Here is a 19,481-nt window from a genome sequence, read left to right as displayed (position 1 = left end):
AAGTGTTTTGTGGTATAAACTGACATTGCCACAGATTAGGTGGTTTCATTTTTGTGTGAGCTTATTTAGGACGAAGTGGCATTCAATATGTATTTAATATCTTAGGCTTTGCTTTTGAATATCTCCAGATATGTTATTAAAATGAATATAATAATTTTAGTAATATTTGCAATAATGTATACCCTCTCACATATATTAATAAAAATATAAAATCAGCAGGTTGTTAGCTATAGCCTCAGTTACTAGGAAGACTGAAAAGCTATCTAATTCTGTTGGCTGCCTATTAATAAACATGATGTGGTCTCTGACTTAAAACTCTCTGATGCCTTGTCAAGGCTCAAAAACCTGAAAAAGCAGTCTCAGGATTTTGTTCTTAGGATAATAAATAAAGCTGCCAGTTCAGGCTGAACACTGGAGCTGCTGACAATGAATTGCGTCTCAGACTCTTCTTAGTATCTGAAACTAATTTTTAGTTTTATTTGTCCCTGTGTAACTGGAAAGGTGTCTGTGTTTGAAGAGTAATTTTCTAAAGTTTTTCCAGGTTGCAGAAAGGTGGAATTGAGTAAAGTCTTGTAACAGGCATTTAAAATACTATTTTTAGTTTAGTTTTGGTGATCTCATCCCTTGCCATTTTAAGAGTCCCAATTGTTTTCTGCTGAGGCATTTGATAATGGGTAGCAGAACGGCATGTAGAGTTCTGGCTCGTCTTCTGTTGAGTCACTTGGTGAAGGTATTCTAGTCTTGTGAGCCTGAATTACATGGTGAATTGTCTTCTTAAGTTTAGGTCACGTCTTGCTTTTAAGAAGAATGTGTGGTTGGTTTTTGAATGTCCAGAATGAGAAGGTAGAGGGACTGATCAAAACAATAATATGAATATATAGACATAAAGTCTTTGCAGGAAAAGTGCAAGAAGTAAGAAAAATGGATTGACTGAACTCAGTATCTTAAATCAGTGTTTAATGAGTAAGATTACTTACTGATTAAGATTAAAACTACTACTCCAGTTTAAGTCCCAGTGCCACTAATCAGTGGTAATATAGCTGTACTGTTTATAGAACTTGGAGCCAGTCAGTGTGTGTTGGCTCCTCTGCTGGTTTATAAACATACTTGAGAGCTTGTTTGATTTGCCTACTAGGAATGTAGTGCATGCTTGAATAATATATACTCATTCTCAGTGCAGTGATTTTAGGAAAGTTGTTAATTAAGATTTTAGAACTCAATTAACTTTTTTTTTTTTTTTTTTCCAGGACGGCTTGAATTCTTTGGTCCTTGATCTGGATTATCCAGCGCTGAGGAAGAACAAGAACATTGATAATTTTTTAAATAGATGTAAGTTGTAAGTGGCCCTTAAACAGTGACATTGTTGTAATCTAAATCATAAGAAGTTGAGTGGTCAGAAATGCATTGCCCATGGTTATGCTACTGATTTTTATTACTCTGAGCTTCAGAAGACTTTGGAGAATCATTTATTACAGAGAGAAATTTCATTCTAGGGAGTCATTATATTGTGAAAATATGTAGAAAAATATCAGATTTTTATTTTCCTAAATACTGTTGGAAAAATTCTTTTATGTTATTTTCTTATCTTACATATGTGTAGCTACATAAGTTACTAAGTATATCCTAGTTATTATTCCTCAGGAATTCATGACACTGAATGTCAACATTGTTTATATAGTCATGTTAAATCTAACAAAGAAGCCTTCTGTGGGTTTTTGAAACTAAATTGTTGTACCTTAAAATCTGTTGGCTCATTTTTGAACCTTTGCATAAATGTTAGTGATTCTCCCCAAATTACTGTAGACAGGATCTTGGAGTTTATTAAGCATGTGATTCTACATCATAGTAGCTGTATTTTGAGGTTTTGAAGTATTTTCTATTCCCGTATATAAGGAAAATCTTTTTTCTTGTAAAAATAGCAGATTATTTGTATTAAAATGTAATTTGCAGTGACTAAACCTTGTTGGAATAACTACACTTTGTAGTGAGCTTATTTTGGGATATATATGTTTAAAAGAAACCTTTTTCTATTGGATATGTTGAGTTTAGGTCACTGCAGATGCAGTCTTACTGGCAACTCATTTTAATTTCTTTACTGGTAAGAGCTGTATGTGTCTGCCCTCTGTTGCCTTGGGACTCCTTGGAATATCCACTTACCCTCCTCATTTAAATAGTGGCTGGTGTAGTAATTTGTGGTAAATTCTTTCTTTGGAATCCAGTGCTTCTCCATGAGGTTTAGCAGAGCCCCGTAGATGGACATACAGCTTTTACAGTTGCCAGTAAAGTCTCATTTGGAGAAATCACTTAAAATACAGTAAATAAGAAAGAGCAGATTAGGACATAGAGGCATACCTTGGGATTATTTTCAGTTTGAGTTCAAAGAAATTCAAGCAGATATTAATGAAAGAAAGGGTCTGTAACAGCATTTTAAGTATCTTTGTTATTTGCAACTGGGCATTGTATGTGTAAAGTGAGGGGAAAGCTCTGTGAAAATTACATAAATATCATTTATCAGCAACTTCTCTGAGCCAGTTACGTTTGCTTTTATATTACTATTTTTGCAATAGAACAAAATTAGAAACCTCTTTCTGATCATAAGACCAGTATCTTTTGACTATTAGAAATAGTAACTGTGGAAAAACAATTGAACCACAGGAACAGATTGGGGTTTTGTTTCTTATTTGCTTGGTTGGTTTTTGTTTGTTTGCTTGTTTATTTTCTGCAGCCCCTGAACATTCTGGCTGGGTGTCTCCCTTTTTTTGAAGACTGTTGCTCCTTCTCCTCCTCTAGGTTTTCTCTCATTGTTGTAGTAAATATTTTAGGTATTTTAGGTATCTTATGTGACCAGGAGGCTACCAGCAATATGAGAAACATGAAAATATACTTCTGTTCACAATTTTCTCACCGCCTTTTTATTGTTAAATTAGCTGACAGTATACAGTTGAAATAGCCAGATACTAGTTAAAAGAATTTTGAGATGTTTTACAGAAATATTCACAGCAGTTAATAAAGCGTTTTCAAGAGTGCACTTCATCCTTACCTGTTGAACTTTAAAAGAGTATGCAACACCTGACTATTTTGGCCATGTTGTGTGACAGTGCATCTTTCTTAAGAATCACACATGTAACTTCTCTCCTTTTTCTGTACTGACTGGGAGAGAATAAAAATAGTGCTGCATATCTTCTCTGATTTATACTTTGTGAAGAAATAAATTGTGAAATGAGACTTTTGTAAACGTTTGAGGCTAGCAGTATTTTGATATTGCAAAATAAAAATCCTGCCACAGTGATTAATTTCAAAGTCTTTTCTGACACAGGTGGTTGTATGCTTTGTTATATATCACACAGGGGAACTGAGCAGAATTAATGCAGAGTCAGGTGGAACATTTTTTCTTTTTATTAAAACTAGTCAGGCAAAAGAAAAGCAAAGACCAGTTTCTGATTTTTATTTCACTTCACTGGCAGTTGTGCTAGCACAAAATGAGCCATTCAGGTACAGGGAAAAAACAGGATAACAACTGGGTTCTTACTGACATTGCCATTTTATGCAGTTTAAAATTGCTAAACCCATAGCTCCCATCTCGGGAACTGTTCTAAGTGTAGCAAGTATTGCTGGAAAGAGTGTGGCATGTGCTTGCTGAAGCCTCTTGCCACTTTGGGCATGGAAGAAAAGTTGGGAACTGTATTGAGAATTTATGGAGCTTTGAGTTGTTGCTTTCTTAGGGTAAGGAACAGTGAGTTCTTGTCTCTTGTGATTTGTCTCAGCCTCTGAAGAACCGTTGCAAATGCCCAACTGCGAACTGCTGTCAAAAGGTTCTGACAAACTCTGTTGAACAGTCTGTGCCAGGAGCCTGGAGCCTGCATCCCTCCCCAAGGCTTCCTGAGGCAAGCACAGAGAGGTGGCAGGGCCTCCTGTGAGTTACACTGTGCTGCACAGTGAGGCAGCTAAAGCAGAGTCATTGCAATTGTTTTCCATATTACACAATTCTGCAGAAATTGTGGAGAACACTAAATAATCATCACACTTTCAGTCAGCTTAATCACTTAATTCTTCCACAATAACCCTTTAAGAATTTTTTCCCCCACCACATTCCCAGGGGTTTGCATACACCCTACTTCCATCCTACATCATATCATTACTATTCAGGTTAATGTTTTATTAATAACTTATTTTAATTTAAAAATAAAATAGCTTCCACTTCAGCTGACACATTAATTTATGTTCAGCTCAACTCATAATTGCAAGCTGAAACTCCAAGGTTTCATCTATTTTTCACAAAGGCAATTTATTAATTGTCTGTACCATAGGAATTTGGTGTATTCTGTTTCTGTGACCACAGAAGCAGCCTCTTCACTTGTTTAATATGAAAGAAGTTCTTTAATTGGCTGCTTTACCTTACTATTTTGATTTGTTACCCCTTTCTCTAAGATAATGAACCAAAGTGGGGCTTGTGTTTGGTATAAGAGGCACATTAAATATCTCACATAATACTACCATTCCTTTTCAGTCTTTATATTCCTGTTCTGTTGTATCAACTGTTGAGATTCTGATTTAAATTGCTGTGTTTTTTAGAGTATTCATGGAACAGAAAAGTGTAATGCAATATTTAATTCCCAAAACAATGAGAGGAATCTCATAGTCCTCTGAGAACAAAAACTAATTTTCTTATTTTAGAAAAGAAAGCTGAGTTTTTCAGCATGGGCTTGGTGTAACAAATCTTTTCTTGGTCTTTTCCTCTTCTGTCATCCAGGCAGACAATAGGTTGAGTAAATTCTTCCAAATCAATTTTTCTGCCATTAAGGTTTGCCAAGTGTTGAATCATATCTTAGTGGCTTGTCCCTTTTTTGGTGATCTCCCATTCAGATGTAATTTAGTCTTGAATAGTTAAATAACAGGTTTAAAGTCTTGACTCCTTACACGGATCAGTGATTTTCTATGCATTATTCAGTGTCACTCAAGAGTTGGAAACTTGGGTTGCTAAATGATTTGCTGATTTTATGTAGGTTGGCAGACTTGTAGAGTGTATGATAGTGGATGTATTTCCAGTAGAAGGGACTTCTAGTAGAGATGTGGCACCTGTGCCCCAGTTTTTCTAGACTCCCTGAATAAACTCCTGAAAAGTTCCTTTGGCCATTTTCCTCTCCAAGCAGACATTGCTTACTCGGAAGATGTACCTTCCAGGATTAATTGCTTTCAAAATCAATAGTTCTGGTTCCTTTCCTTGCATTTTGTTATGTCATTTGAAGTTGCTGAATCTTGCCCAGCCACGTGGTTACCCACAGGAACGTGTTATCTGGTGTGGTGTGAGTGCTCCCAGGGCTGCAGCTCTGTGTTCTCTGGGCTTCCTGTCAGCAGCACTCATGAAATATCGGATGCCAACAAGAAAGTGAACTGTAGAACTTCCACCGAGTTGAGGAGCTAATTGCTCCTCTGGTTTTCTCTTGGCTTCTCTAAGGCAGCTCCCTGCCAGGTTTTTGCAGTCACTTCAGCAGGTTGGGCTCCAGTTCCATTCTTAATGATATTGTTCTGGTAGGAGTAGGGATGGGAGAGGTATCAAATAACCAACTTTCCCAAGCAGAGCGTGGAAGCCCACAGTATGTAAGACAGAATGTCTTAGATGTATAAACAAGTTATATGTCAGTGTCGTTAACCACATTCCCTTTTGGGTACTTGGTAGATACAAAGCAATTCAGCCCTGCCATCAGGCTTATTTTCATTACATTAGGGATGTGTTCTCTGTAAGCCAGAGGGCTGCTGCTTTCTGTTTCCCTGTGTTCTGCTCTTTTCTATCTATGCAAGAGAACATACTTCTCATGTTCTCCTTTTATTTCTCTGAGGGAGGAAGCTAAATACAGCTCCTGTCTGGAGCTGTGCATTCTAGTTTCTTCTAACTCTGCAAGGTTTCCAGCAGTTTCTTCTTCACACACCTTTGACCAGACACTATGGATGCACTCCTAATTACTTCAGTCTTTTTGTTGTGTTTTCTGTTTGGTTTTGTTCAGCTGCAGGATTGCAGCACTTCCTGGCTGTACTTCAGTTTAACTTCTGGCTGGACTTCTGCCTAGGGCAGCAACTTTTGACTTAATGTACTCCATAGCAGCACTCGTTGACTGACTGTGTCTGATCTGTGGGATAAAATTGCACTCCCTTGCAATTTTATTCGTCATATATACACTCCCCAGAACTGCTAGATACACATTAGGTTTTTTTAAAGAAAACAGCCTGCATATGAACTTTTTTTCTTACCTTAAAAGGCAGAAAAGTTTGGGTTTTTCCTTCCTCCCCATCCCCCCTTACTGTCCTAGACAGGTATTTTTTCCATTTTCACAAGCATTTGCAACCTTCAGCCAAATTCTTGGCACCAGCTGTCAGTGACTGATCCAAACACTCCGCCCTTTCAGAAAGTGATACTTCATTTGTTTAAAAATTATACTGCCATTTTCAAATAGTAAATCAAAAACTGTCTTTAGATGCTTTGTATCTAGCATTCCTGGTCCTTCCTGTGTTGAAGAAAATTGAGTCATAGATGATGGTGTTCTCATCTTTTAGGACTTTCACTTAAATATCACAATACTTCTATAAGATTCCATTGCATCCTAGGGCTGGGGAGTCCATCTAATGCTTTCCTTTAAACATAATATTTTTCTTCTACTAGGCTTTGTGCTGTTGCAAATTCATGAGACGTGCATGCAGATATCAAAATTTTCAAACTCATCTGTGTGAAATCTAAGAATTCAGATCACTATAAGAAGACTGCTGTTGGAAAGGTCTCTTGTACCCTGAATTTGATCATGTTATGTGATACATGAACTAAATCCTATGATCCAGTATGTTGCAATTATGGTGTGACTTCAGGGTTAATCTAAGCTTGTTTTCTTGCAACCCAGTTGTTTCAGGTTAGTTCCATGCACTGATTATCTCTTCCATATCTGTAAGATTTTATGCCAAAATAGACAGTTCATCTGTATAACTGATACCTTCACAACACTTAATAAATTTTACTTGAAGGAGTTAGGCAGAGTGACCTCATTGCTCTTTAAACAGGGGGAAAGTGAAGAGGGAGGCGCTGAGCTCTTCTCCCTGGGATGCAGTGACAGGATGTATGGGAATGCTCCAGAGCTGTACCAGGGGAGGCTATAAGACAAGACTTCATGAAGCATTTCTTTGCTGTGAGGGTGGTCAGACACTGGAACAGGCTTCCTTGAGAGACAATCAATGTCCCAAGCTTGTCAGTGTTTTAAGAGGCATTCAACAATGTTTAACTGCTGGGCAGCCCTGAAGCAGTCAGACAATTGCAGTGATAGTCACTGTGGGTCCCTATTCTATTCTATTCTATTCTATTCTATTCTATTCTATTCTATTCTATTCTATTCTATTCTATTCTATTCTATTCTATTCTATTCATTCCCTGTTTAGTCTATTCTCTGCTATTGCTATTCATCTTTTAGCAAAGCGAGTATGATTTCTCCATTCTCAGCATTTCAAAGGGGTGATAAAACTCAACAACCTGAGTTGGTTGTTTCATATATTTTTGGGTTTTTCATTGCTTATTTGCATTATTTAATGCTTGAAGAGTTTCACTGGAGCCATAGTAACTTTCTTTATAGTTTCTACCTTCTACAGAAATACTCCTGTGCGTTTCTTCTCAGAAACTGAGCTGTGTAAAAGTATACACTACTTTTTTAGTGTGCTTAGATCCCTGCTCATTTCACATATTTGAAATGTGACACATTTCTTCCTGTTGACATACTGAATTACTTTGGACTTATTAGTACACTGAATGTAGCACATTTATTTACTTTTGGACATTTTAATTGCCTCTGTCCTTACAACTTTACTAGCAGACCATTATTGTAACATTAATCTCTCCCCTTCCCTGTCACATTCAGTCTTCTCCTCAGAAGAAGAAACTTATATTTGTGTTTCTGTGTTCCATAGGTTGGGAAGGATCTCTGGAGGCCAACTGGTTCAACACTTTGCTCAAAGTCAAACCAGTTTTGATGTTATATCAGATTGTTCAGGTTCTTGTGAAGATGAATTTTGAGAATTTCCAAAGATGGAGGTTTTTCAATTCCACTTAGCAGTCTGTACCTTTTCCCAATTCTTAGTATTCTTTTCTTACAAAATAAGATTTCTGGTATTTCATCTTGTCTGGTGACTCTTGTCCTTTCATTTTGTACCTTTAGAAGTATAACCTCATTTCAACTTCTCTTGAGGCCAACCATTTATCCATCCCTAACCTGAATAATTCCATTTATCTCAGCTTTTCTTGAACATCATGTGAGCATCTTGTTGGTCTTCCATGAAGCTAGGGAATGTTTGGTATATTTTGTGCACTGAGGACCCCAGCGTTAGTTGTTTACATTCCACATATGGTTTCACAAATGACATAAGGAAAGAAATCTACTTCCTTCAACCTACTGGCTGTGCAGTTACCAACACATACTTGCATAGTAAGTGTGAAGGCTGGCTCCTTGTTCCTCTCTGCTTGGCTTGTTGTCCACCAGGGCTGTCAGGTCCTCTTTCTCATGGTGCCTTCTAGCTGGTGAGTGCATCCTATTCTGTTGTGTGGTGCTGTTCCATCCCAGCTACAGGACTCTGCACTTACTGTGGTTGAACTGTGAGCTTCCTGTCAGCTCATTATTTATCCTGTCTGGGTCACTCATAGAAGCCACCCTGCCCTCCAGTGTATGAGCTTTGAACTTAAAACCACTGGCTGTGACTACAGCAACTTTTCCACTCACCTGGTAATTCCCCTGTGCAATCCTTGTCAGCCTGGTTTGGCTATAAGATACTTTGGATACTTTGAGATGCTGTGTTGGAAAGCATGCTACAGTCAATGAAATGTACTGCTTTCCCTTTGTCCACCAAGACAGACATCTTGTCATTGAAGGAAATCAGGTTAGTCACATACAGTTTGTCCTTTTTAGATTCATTCTGACTGTTCTTATCCTTGCATGTGCATCATGTGCTTGAAAGAGGATTCCTGAAGGCTTTTGCTCCATGATCATCTTGGGCAGTGTGGTCAGGCTGCTGTTCCACCCTGTAGCCTCCTTGTTGCCTTTTTAGAGCACAGACATGACATTTCTGCTTTACCAGTCATCACCTTCCCAAGTTGCCATGACCTTTCAAAGGTCATGGAGAACAGCCTGGTCGTGGTCTTGGCTGGTTTTTTCAGTGCACTTGGATGCATCCTGTATTGTCTCAGGACCTGCCATATGCCAAGTTTGCTTCTCTGATCTTTAACTCGTAACTTCCTCTACTGTGATAGTATGCTGTCCCGCACTCTGCTGTTGGCTTCAAGGAGCTGGGAGGCCTCTGAGCAGGGCTTTAGAGTGAAGTGAAGCAAAAAAGGCATCACCTGCCTTGATCTTCTGCATATTCCTGGTACTAGATCACCTCCCTCGCTGACAGCAGTTGGACCATATTTGCCTCATTCTTTCTTTCATGGCCAATGTATTTTTAGAGTCTCTTGTTTCCCTTCATAATCCTGGCTAGTTTCATTTCCAACTGAGCTTGGCTTTCCCAGTTTCATCTTTTCTTGTTTGGGAGGTCCCTGCTGGTTAACCCAACTCAGCTTCCATGTTCCAAGCATTTACCTTTTGTGCTTGAGTTGAGGCAGAGGTTGCCCATTTAGGCAGACTGGCTCCTTGCCATTCCTGCTTGATTTCTAGCTAACTAGCTAGAACAGACTGTTCTTGTGCTATGAACATGTCTTCAAGCCCACTCTTCTGCCCTTCACAGCAGCTTTTCACAGAATTCTGCCAGTGAGTTTTCCAAACGAGCCATAGTCTGTTCTCCTGCAGTCCAAGGTCTGCTATTTCCCTTCTTCAGGTCTGTTTGAGTCTTAAATTCCACCATGTCACAGTTGCTTCTGCCAAGTCTGCCACAGACTTTGTTTCCCTGAGCCAGTTTGTTTTTGTTTGTGACTAATAAATCAGAGTGCCTCCCTGATTTGGCTTATTGCTTGTTTGGAAGAAAAGAAGTGTTCCTGATGGTCAGGCATCTCCTGGATTGCTTGTAGCCTGCCAAGCTGCTCTTCATGAATATGTAGGAATGGTTAAACTATTTACTAGATGTTCTTATCATTAACTCCCTTAGACCATGTCATCTTTAATGTCATACTGGATTAACTGTTTCTGATCCTTTTCTCTCCTGCATTCATATCTGAGATTCTCTTTAATGCCTTTCTAGGGATAAAATTCCATGGTGTTTGACCCTAAACAGGGATCTCGCAATATAAACCTCTACCCCTCTCTGAATATAAGCATCCACAGCTTTTCATAGGATTTCATGCTCTTCCCTGGTGGAGTTCTTGCTCCAGCCACCTGTTTTGCTTTGTTTTGTTCTTCCTCTGAGTGCTTGTAGGGACTTGTCATGCCTCAGATTACCTCTAGTATTATGGATTCCATTCAGTGATTATAATAAGAATAGATTTTCAAAAAGCATTTAGCTGGAAATGCATTAATAGCATGCTGCATTTACAAAATTGAAGTGTCTAGGACCTCATGTGGTTTTAGAACTTGTCAGAGATCAGAATTTCATTGTTTTCCCTTTTACAGATTCTCACAACTGCTGGTAAGACACATACTGACAGGCAGTGCTTATCTGCAGAATGCTGAACAGAGAGCATTGTAGACATCATTTTAAGAAGTGTACACTTTAAGAAGTGTACACTTCAAGAAGTGTAGTTGATTACACACGTGGTGAACACCAAAAAAGCACTTTGAGATGGCCAGCACTTACATACACATATGTAAACTTGAATCAATGTTTTGTATAGATTGGATGAGTGGATGTGCCAGATCTTTGTGTGATCTGCAGTTGTACATGAAGGTTACTGAGTCACATTCCTTGCCATGTGAGTGCTGTTGAACCCTCCAGGTGTGTAGGAGCAGGTTGCACCTGCAGTGCTTTTTGCATGCCACATACTCCACCTCGGCATTATCACTGGAGTGTCAGTGGATCCTGGGAGTGCAGCAGGTAGCAAGGAATGATTGAACATTCCAGATAGGTATCTCTGACTCTCTTCATTACTAGTCTACCCATAAGCTTGTGAGTGATTATTAGAGGTGTGAAACGACAGTCAGCAAAATATGAAAGATATTTTAGTTGTTATGGATAAAAGTAGAGACTTAATGGTTTCCAAAGAATAATGAAAGGGGATATTAATACTGACTGCAGATTTCAAGAATTATCAAGAAGGCTCTAAACATTTGAATGAAAATAGCTTCTTTTTACTCTAAATAAATAGCTAAAATTCTTGTATTCTGTTAATTGCATGTATCATTACAACTTCTGTTTGATTTGTTTTAGATGAGAAGATTGTGGAAAAAATCCGAGCTTTACAAATGAAAGCTGAAGACTATGATGTTGTTAAGGTGATTGGAAGAGGGGCTTTTGGAGAAGTGCAGCTGGTAAGACTGTAATGATTTAATGTTTAGACAGATTAACAACTTTAGCTAAAACCTTCCTCAGTCTTCATGTTTAAATATAAAAATTCATTCTTAAGAAGAACAAGTGTAATTTTCATTGTATTGAGAGATTGTTTCTGTGCATAGTAAACAGTAAATCTGAGTTTAAAATATGATGGATAGAAAGGGAAAAACTCAGGAATGTTTTTTATCCTTTGATCAAAATCAAAAAGACAGTTCATGGCAATGTTTTTGGCCACAAGTATCACTGTATAATAGTATCTGAAACCTTCTACAAAAGAACAGGTGGACACTGCAACAAAAGATTTTATAATTGTGATGCTTGCATTGTATTTTAAGTGACATGACTCACAGGATTTTTAAAAGATTCTTTTCTTAACATTGTCCCCTTGACATTGTATACAATATAATATCTAAAGTGTGAAGGGCTTTACTTTAAAAATTTCTATTGCAGAGAAATTCTGTTATAAAAAAAGTAACCGAACTACAAAAAGTAATTTGGTGTATCACATGTAGTCAGATTTTCATTTAATTTTAATTTTTCCAGGACTTCTAAATCCTACTGTCTGATAAGTGTCACAAAAATGTGAACATATGTATAAGAGGGATTGATATGTCACTTTTGAAATAAGCATTGGATGTAAGTGCCAGATAGAATCTAGAATGCAAACATTAAGGACAAGTTATCATGAGCTAACAGATAACTGCACCAGCTGATCCATGGTGATTTTCTGTGTGAGTATTTTTAGAGGAAGAGAGATATGAAGCATCAATGGAAAGGGGAGCAACTAATTTGCTGCAATTGAAGCTTGTTATCTTATTACCACGGGGTAACAAAAATTACCCTTTTGCTTGTATTTGTTGACCTGGAACTGGCGTTTTATTGCTCTGTGTTAATTTTGAACTAGGAAGCTAGGAAAATCATATTGTCTTGTAATGTATAACCATTTTGGAAAATACAGAGATGTGTTGGAGTTTTGCTGAGGAATATGGTAAGATCTAAGCAGTTTATCGGAGGTACACAGAGTATAATGGCAATAAATTTATGATCCATGTATAAAACTTTTTGTATTTTCCATATTAGTTTTGCTGAATTTTGTTGGAACTGGAAAAAAAAAAAGCCCCTCTGACTAGCCTAATGTTATTTGCATGACTCACGGGTAATTTGCAAATTTGGATGTGATTAGTATGGCAGATAGCAACATCAAATCAGCAATTTTTATTCACCTATTTAATTTTTTAAGACAACTTCATCCAAGCTTAGTAAAATAAGAATGTAGCACCCTCTTTATTTCCATCAGGGTCATTTACACTTAGCTTTTGTCACGAAAAGTGAATGAAGTATGAAGTGGAGTATTTCCAACAATCCTCATTTTCTAGCAAGACTTTAAAGAATTATTATGTATATTTTTATGATTTTATATCCTTGTAGGCAAGAAATTAAACGCAAAACCAAAACTTTCAGCAGAACCTTACTTTCTTGTGAAGGGGCTGCTGCAGGGTATTTGCAAAAAAGCAGTCTACTCCATGTCTTTTCAATGACAGTCACATCAGGTGGTTTATTTTAAAGTCTTCTATTAGACATTTGTATCTTTACATTAATCCACATGGAGCAGTGAATAGAGACTCCTTGGGCACTGAGTCCGTGAAAAATCACATTTTAAGGAGCAGAGTTCCTTGTCCATTTGTTGAGGGGAGTAGGAGATGAAAAAGAGCAAGTCTCAATAACAGAAGTCATGTGTCATTTTTAGATGTCACACTCATGTATTTCCTGGAAGCACCCAAGAGATTGTATTTTGATGTGCTTCAAAAATGAAAATACATTGTTTTCCTATGTGTATTTCTTAAGAACAGAAGAGTTTTTCTAAATTATTTTTATTTTCAACATTTCATTTCAAATAGAAGGTCCTGATTTGTTCTGGAAACTCTTTTTCTTAAGAATTTTAAAGAATTTTTAATTTTGTAGTGTACATACTACAGTTTGGTACTTTGAGGGATCGGAAGACAAACTTTATTTTTCATTTGCACGACCATTAAAATATAATGACAAAACGTAACCTGGTCCTATAGTGATGGGGTTTGGATTATGTTGTTGTCATGGGGTCTTTTTAAAATCTTGAATAAGCTCTTCAAAAAATGCAAGAATCCTTGAAATTTCTGTGTGTTCATATAGAGCTCTTCTGTGCCTCATGTAAATTTTAAAAAACCCACTTTTTCTGACAAGTAAAAATACAAGTAGAAACCATAATGCTATCCAGTCTTACATCTGAAAAGCAGTGGGCTAGTAAATGCAACTGCAGATCTGAACTAATATTAGCTGGTGATGTGGACATACATACTTCAGTTTTTTGCCTCACAAGGTATGGTACAAGTTTAAACTATTGAGCTAAGCTCTATCTATTTCTACTCCATTCAAAATGCTAACACCACTGTTGCAGATGATGGATTTGTGGTAATGAAAATGTTTTGCAACACTTTCTGTGATCAAAATAGAAATTTGCTTCAGTGGGGATTGAATACAGAAAGAACCATAAATAAAGCATGATTAAGTACATGAGTTAAATTAATGAATGTTGTGTTACCAGAATGTGCTATTGTGCATAGGAATTACAGCACAAATATTTATTATATGTTTCTGATGATTATATTAGTATACTTTTTTTTTGGCTTGTAGTGTTCGCAGCATAAAATAGCCAGCTATGACCTCTTGAATTTAATTTTGTTTTCCCTTAGTCTTCTGCTCCAGTATAGCATTTTCTTGCTAAGGAAGTGATATGGAGCAATCAGCTTTCCAGTTTCTGTCAAGAAAGTGAAACACATTCTCAACTGTTGTGTCTTACAGCTATATTTTTTTAAAAAAAGCTTGATTTTTCCTCTTCCTCTCTCCTCCAAAATTTTTTTTAAATAGTCCAGTAAAGAGAGATCAGATGACTCTTGTCTGACTGTGGTGGAGAAGCAGTTTCCTTATAAATCCAGAAGTATTAAACTCTAACACTTGTGCTCTGATCTCTGGTGTTGCTGGGTTTGTAGTGATGGGGAAAGCTAAGAAAATGATTGCCAGCTGCCAGTTCACTTCTTCTCTTACACAGTGCTGTGAATAAAAGTGACTGGTGTCTAGGGCAGACAGAAAAATTGAATTATGGTACTTAATATGTTGCTTCTGGTTTATGTAGAAACAGTTATTTATGAAAGCACATCCTGAGTTCCCCTTGTTTGTTTTCACTTGTGGAAAATCATCTTGATTTGAAATTAAAACTTATCCGTAGTTCCTTCTTCCAGGTCCAACCATGACAGCCTATAACATTGCAGTGACACAGCAGACTGACCTGCTCATGTTCTGGAAGAGAAAACTAAAGCAAAGTTAGCATTTCCTTGGTTTTGGGTGCTACAGCACAGTCTGGGTGACAGTCTTTGTTGTCTGATTTCTCAGTGTTGCAAACCAGTGGTTGTCAAGGCCTGTGTAAACAGATGCTGGTTTATTTTTCTTCATTAAGTCCTTTGTTCATTAGGTTTAATTCCCCATGCACTGCTGATGTACAGTTCTGTAATAAAGCAGATAAAGCAGTCATGTTTTATTACCTGAAAATTTGTCAGGACATGAACTTTGATACCCTATCTGTAGTCATTTCTTACAGCTTTATTAAGTATTTTGAGATACCTGGAATTACTTCAAGTCAGCGTTCATTTCAAAACTCCACCCTAGGATCATATTTTTGTTCAAACTCATAAAAGAGACAGTACCATTACCAATACTACATACTAAATCTGATCACTTCAAATGGATTTGTTATTTTTTTTTCCTACACATTATCTTCCCATGTGAATACTGGGGAAATTATGGATGCATTTTGTTTATTGAAAGTACTAGATTGTTGAAACAGAGTAGAGTGAAATTCTGTTTTCTTAATGCATTTTCATGAGTTAAACAAGGCCATGTTACTCAGTGCTAATGGCATGAAGGGATTTTCCTACCTATTTTGAGAGTTACTCTGGTGAGCTGCAGTTTAAATTTGGCTGTTCATTTTAACAGTTGGAAGAAATTGAAACATCATGACAGTTTAATGCATTAATAATGTGCTGTATGAGCCAATCTCTGTATGTACAAAGATAGCTCTGAGTAAAGAGCACAGTGACTAGCAGCTCAAAAGGCTGTCTCCAGGTGCTGATAGAAGGAGGAATGTCAGTGGTGGGTCTGCTCACCTGCAAGGTGTGCCAAGACACTCAGTCTCTGTGTGTGCCAGTAGAAGTGTTACTGCTTTGGTTTTGTACAGAGAAAGAACCTACCTTGGAATTTTTTGAAGTAATCATTTAACCAATAACGTATTGGCACTATTTAGAAAGATGTGCAGACTGATTTTGGGTCCCCCACCCCTCTTTACTTTGCCTCTCCTGTACATGAGCTTCCTTCAGGCTGTGCTGACTTTCAAGATTTTTTTTCCCCAGGTCATGGGAGACAATTGTTTTTCTAAATGCAGGCTGTTACTCTAACTGCACCTAGGCAAGAGTACACAGCGACTTTAAGAACTGTAAACTACTAAATGCATTGCAGAGCTTCAATGTCAAATTTCACAGAAAATGCATCTTCAATTAAACAATATCTTTCTGAGGTTTCTGGTCTTTGTGTTTCTTCTGGTTTTGGGCAGGAATACAAAAGCGCTACTTAGGGGAGTATACTTTGTGGTGTACCACCAAGTCTTTGTAAATAATCCCATGTGGGATTAGTAAGTGGGAAGAAGTTAGTTTTCAAAATACTGTTTTAGGACACCTTCACTAGCTGATTAATTAATCTCCTAAAATATGCTTATAGAGTTGTTAATGCACATAGATACCATGTTTCTGTTCTGGTGTTAGGGTTGAGGTTTTTTGATCTAATTGTAGAGAAGGGTATTAGTGTTAAACTATGCAAATGCTAGTAATAAAACTTTGCACCTATATCTTGAAGGCAAAAAGCTCCAATTTCAAGAACAGCAGCTCCTTAAATAATTCTCTTTCTGTTCTTGTTCTTGCTTTTTCCAAGATTACCCCTTCCACCTGATACTTCTTCTATTCCTTCAGCAATATTAAATTTGCAGCTCCTCAGGAACAGGAGACTGATGGTCCCAGATCTGTAGATCAAACAGGTGCTTCTCTGAAACTTTGCTCTGCATATATTATGGACCTGCATCTACAGCTACAGTTCAGAAAAGCCTATTAAACATTCTTTCAAGTAACATAATTAAACATATTGTGAAAAACTAAGAAGTTGGGAGATCTGCTTTATTTACTAGGTGCAAGAGGTTTTAAATGCACCAGGAAATCATAACTTCACTTTCTGGTGTATTTCACAATTTTCATGAAACAATTTCACTAGTCCACTGAATTTTTTAATTTAACAGGAAAAAAATATGCAGAAACTTATGACTCAGACTTCTTACAGCTGAAAAGTTCTCACCTTGATTTCTTTAAGAAACATTCAAGAATATTAAAAACCTGTTCCTCTAACAGTTTCTTCATAAAATAGGATGTCTCATGATTAACTAGCTGAGTAATGACTGCAATGTGCAATTTAAGGATTTGATTTCATGTCCAAATTCAGAGGACATTTTCAAAAATGTTTTCATATTTTGTAAAAAAAGCTTTAGTTCCAGTTTTCCAACAAGATTTATTGTATTAATTTTGCACCATTTGAACTTAATTTAAGAACTATTTAGGAAAAGAAGTAAGAGCAATTACGTTTTGGTAAAATTAAAATTGGCAGAGGCTGAAGCAGACTGCATGCCCAATTTCTAACATGAATGAAATCAGTAGTTAGACAGTGTTCATAATAAGAAAATAAATGCAGAGTTAGACTTTATTTCCTGCTATGGTGGGTTTTTTGAGCAGGTGTTAAACTTTTCTTTTTATGTTTGGAAGTTCTTAAATCCTTACTGTGTAGAAAATTGGGTGTATGAAGACCTGCAGGAATCACATCCCTGAAAGAAGTTTGCACATAGCAGAAACATATTGTGCTGGTACTCAGGTTTTTAACAAGGCATTTTAAAAAGGTTGATTCTCTTCTTTCTCAACCAACAGGTTCGCCATAAAATGACACAGAAGGTTTATGCAATGAAGCTACTTAGTAAATTTGAAATGATCAAGAGATCAGATTCAGCCTTTTTCTGGGAAGAAAGAGATATCATGGCCTTTGCCAACAGCCCATGGGTGGTTCAGGTAAGGAAGATGTGTAAAAGTAAAATAATAACAATAACAGCAATAGTAATGATGCTGATGCCATGAATACTTCCCAGTCTTGAGCTAGTTTTGAATTTACATTGAAACTCAAATCAAGGTTTAGTTTCAGATTTTTACTTTTGAAAAATACATTTTTACATCTATTTCACTAAGTTTTGTATATTTGGCTGTGTTAAAAAGTAGATTAATTTGCATTTTAGTCACTATGAATGCATCATAAAATAGAATGAAATAGATTTTTGAAATGCCTATGTAATTATTTGGAATAATAGGGAAGTTATCTTTCCAACTGTGAAATCCATGTAGGAATGTAGAAGCAAATGTGATTGGTATTTCCAGTCTTTCCTCGTGATAAACTCAGTTGGTCACAGGCAATTGCTATTAAGAGTGCTTTGATTAGTCACTGTCTTTTCAGACACAGTTTGATATATGATGAGTGTGCAGTCCTGGTCTGCTGCAAGCCAAGGGGCTGTAGCAGGGGTTTCCTTGAAACCATCTGAAAACTGACCGTAGTGGTCAGTTCTGAGCATTAGCACTTAGCATATGCAACTGATGGAGAGCTGACTCCTTCATCTGGTCTTGAGCACTGTCACTTGCAGCTGTCTCGTGACATGTGTCATCAAGATGCTGTAATGTGAATTATGCCTTTGGGAACAATCAGTACTGATTATTGCCATTTGTTGTAATTGGTAAATTGCACCAGTTAACAAAAGGAGTAGTGAAAGCGTGTGCTTGGAGAAACTGTTAGTCCTTAATTTTTTAAATAATTAATTTAAATACTCATATATATTGCCATGCTTCTTTATATTTAATAAGACTGGCTTTAAGCTTTCCATACATTTTTCATTACACTTTACCTCAGGTATACCAACATATTTTGCTCTTTGAGCATGTTCTGTGCTCTTGCCTATATTCAGCAAAAATACTTAAATAGATTTTTTTTTTATTTAGCTCTTTGTTCTAGTAACAGTAATTGTCATGAACTATTTTTCACATGCAGTTGAAAGTATCGAGAAATGCATGACGTGGATTTTCAAAGGAAACTGTCACAAGCAAGATCTAAATGTGTGCCTGCATTTGTAAATAGCAGATGAACTAAAGTGTAGTTGCAATTGTGCCTTCTATGATTAAGTGTATTAGTGAGATATATTTAGGTGATGTGGTCCAGTGGGGTAGGACCATTGAGCTGATTTGAAGAAAATATAGGTCCTGTTTTGATCTAGAAACTGGGATAGATCACACTGCTTCTCTCTGTCTAGTTTTTAATGTGAAAAACAAGTGAAACAAGAGCCCTGGATAGTTCTAATTTTTTTTAATGAAATCCCTTGAGGACCATAACAAAAGTACTGCATAAAGACACAGTGCTGTTATTTATTATTGTATTAATATCTCTGTGTGTGACAAAATATAGATTATTTTGAATCTTCATTTGGATTTTAATGCTCAATGCATTTTTGTACTATACATTGAATACGTTGTCCATTTGTGCAGACAAATACAGTGCAACATATATGTATTAAAATACATATTTCTAATCTAGGTCTTCTCTCACTGGTTATACAAGTAATTTTAATCTGAAGGTCAAATCTCCATAACAATATATCTGCTTTTCATGGTTCCTTATTCTCCACAGTCTGTGATTCTGACTTAATCCTTTCCCCACATCCTATTTTTCAATTGCCTTTTAATTACGTGTGTGTAATTTAAAGATGTGAATGATTTTAGTTTTTAAGGTAAGGCAGTATTCCCTGAGAAATAAGGTGAGACTTTCAGAGTCTTCTTCACAACAGTCATTGAACATTTGTTAGTAATGCTTTTTGCTGGACTGGGCTATTT

The 19,481-nt window shown here is 36.8% G+C and overlaps 1 protein-coding gene across 4 annotated transcripts in view; it reads left to right on the top strand.

The window, feature by feature from the left end:
* ROCK2 (Rho associated coiled-coil containing protein kinase 2) overlaps positions 1 to 19,481 on the top strand; it is a 96,819-nt gene that overhangs the window by 41,663 nt on the left and 35,675 nt on the right. For all 4 annotated transcript variants that reach the window (XM_033056230.2, XM_033056228.2, XM_033056229.2 and 1 more), the window contains exons 2-4: positions 1,248 to 1,329; positions 11,317 to 11,417; positions 17,487 to 17,624. In XM_033056230.2, the coding sequence (XP_032912121.1) occupies positions 1,248 to 1,329; positions 11,317 to 11,417; positions 17,487 to 17,624 (321 nt within the window). The remainder of the gene's footprint in view (positions 1 to 1,247; positions 1,330 to 11,316; positions 11,418 to 17,486; positions 17,625 to 19,481) is intronic.

Source organism: Catharus ustulatus, chromosome 3 (assembly GCF_009819885.2).
Source record: "Catharus ustulatus isolate bCatUst1 chromosome 3, bCatUst1.pri.v2, whole genome shotgun sequence".
NCBI lineage: Eukaryota > Metazoa > Chordata > Aves > Passeriformes > Turdidae > Catharus > Catharus ustulatus.
Note: the sequence above shows the minus strand (reverse complement) of the source record. Positions and strands in the feature narration are given on the sequence as shown.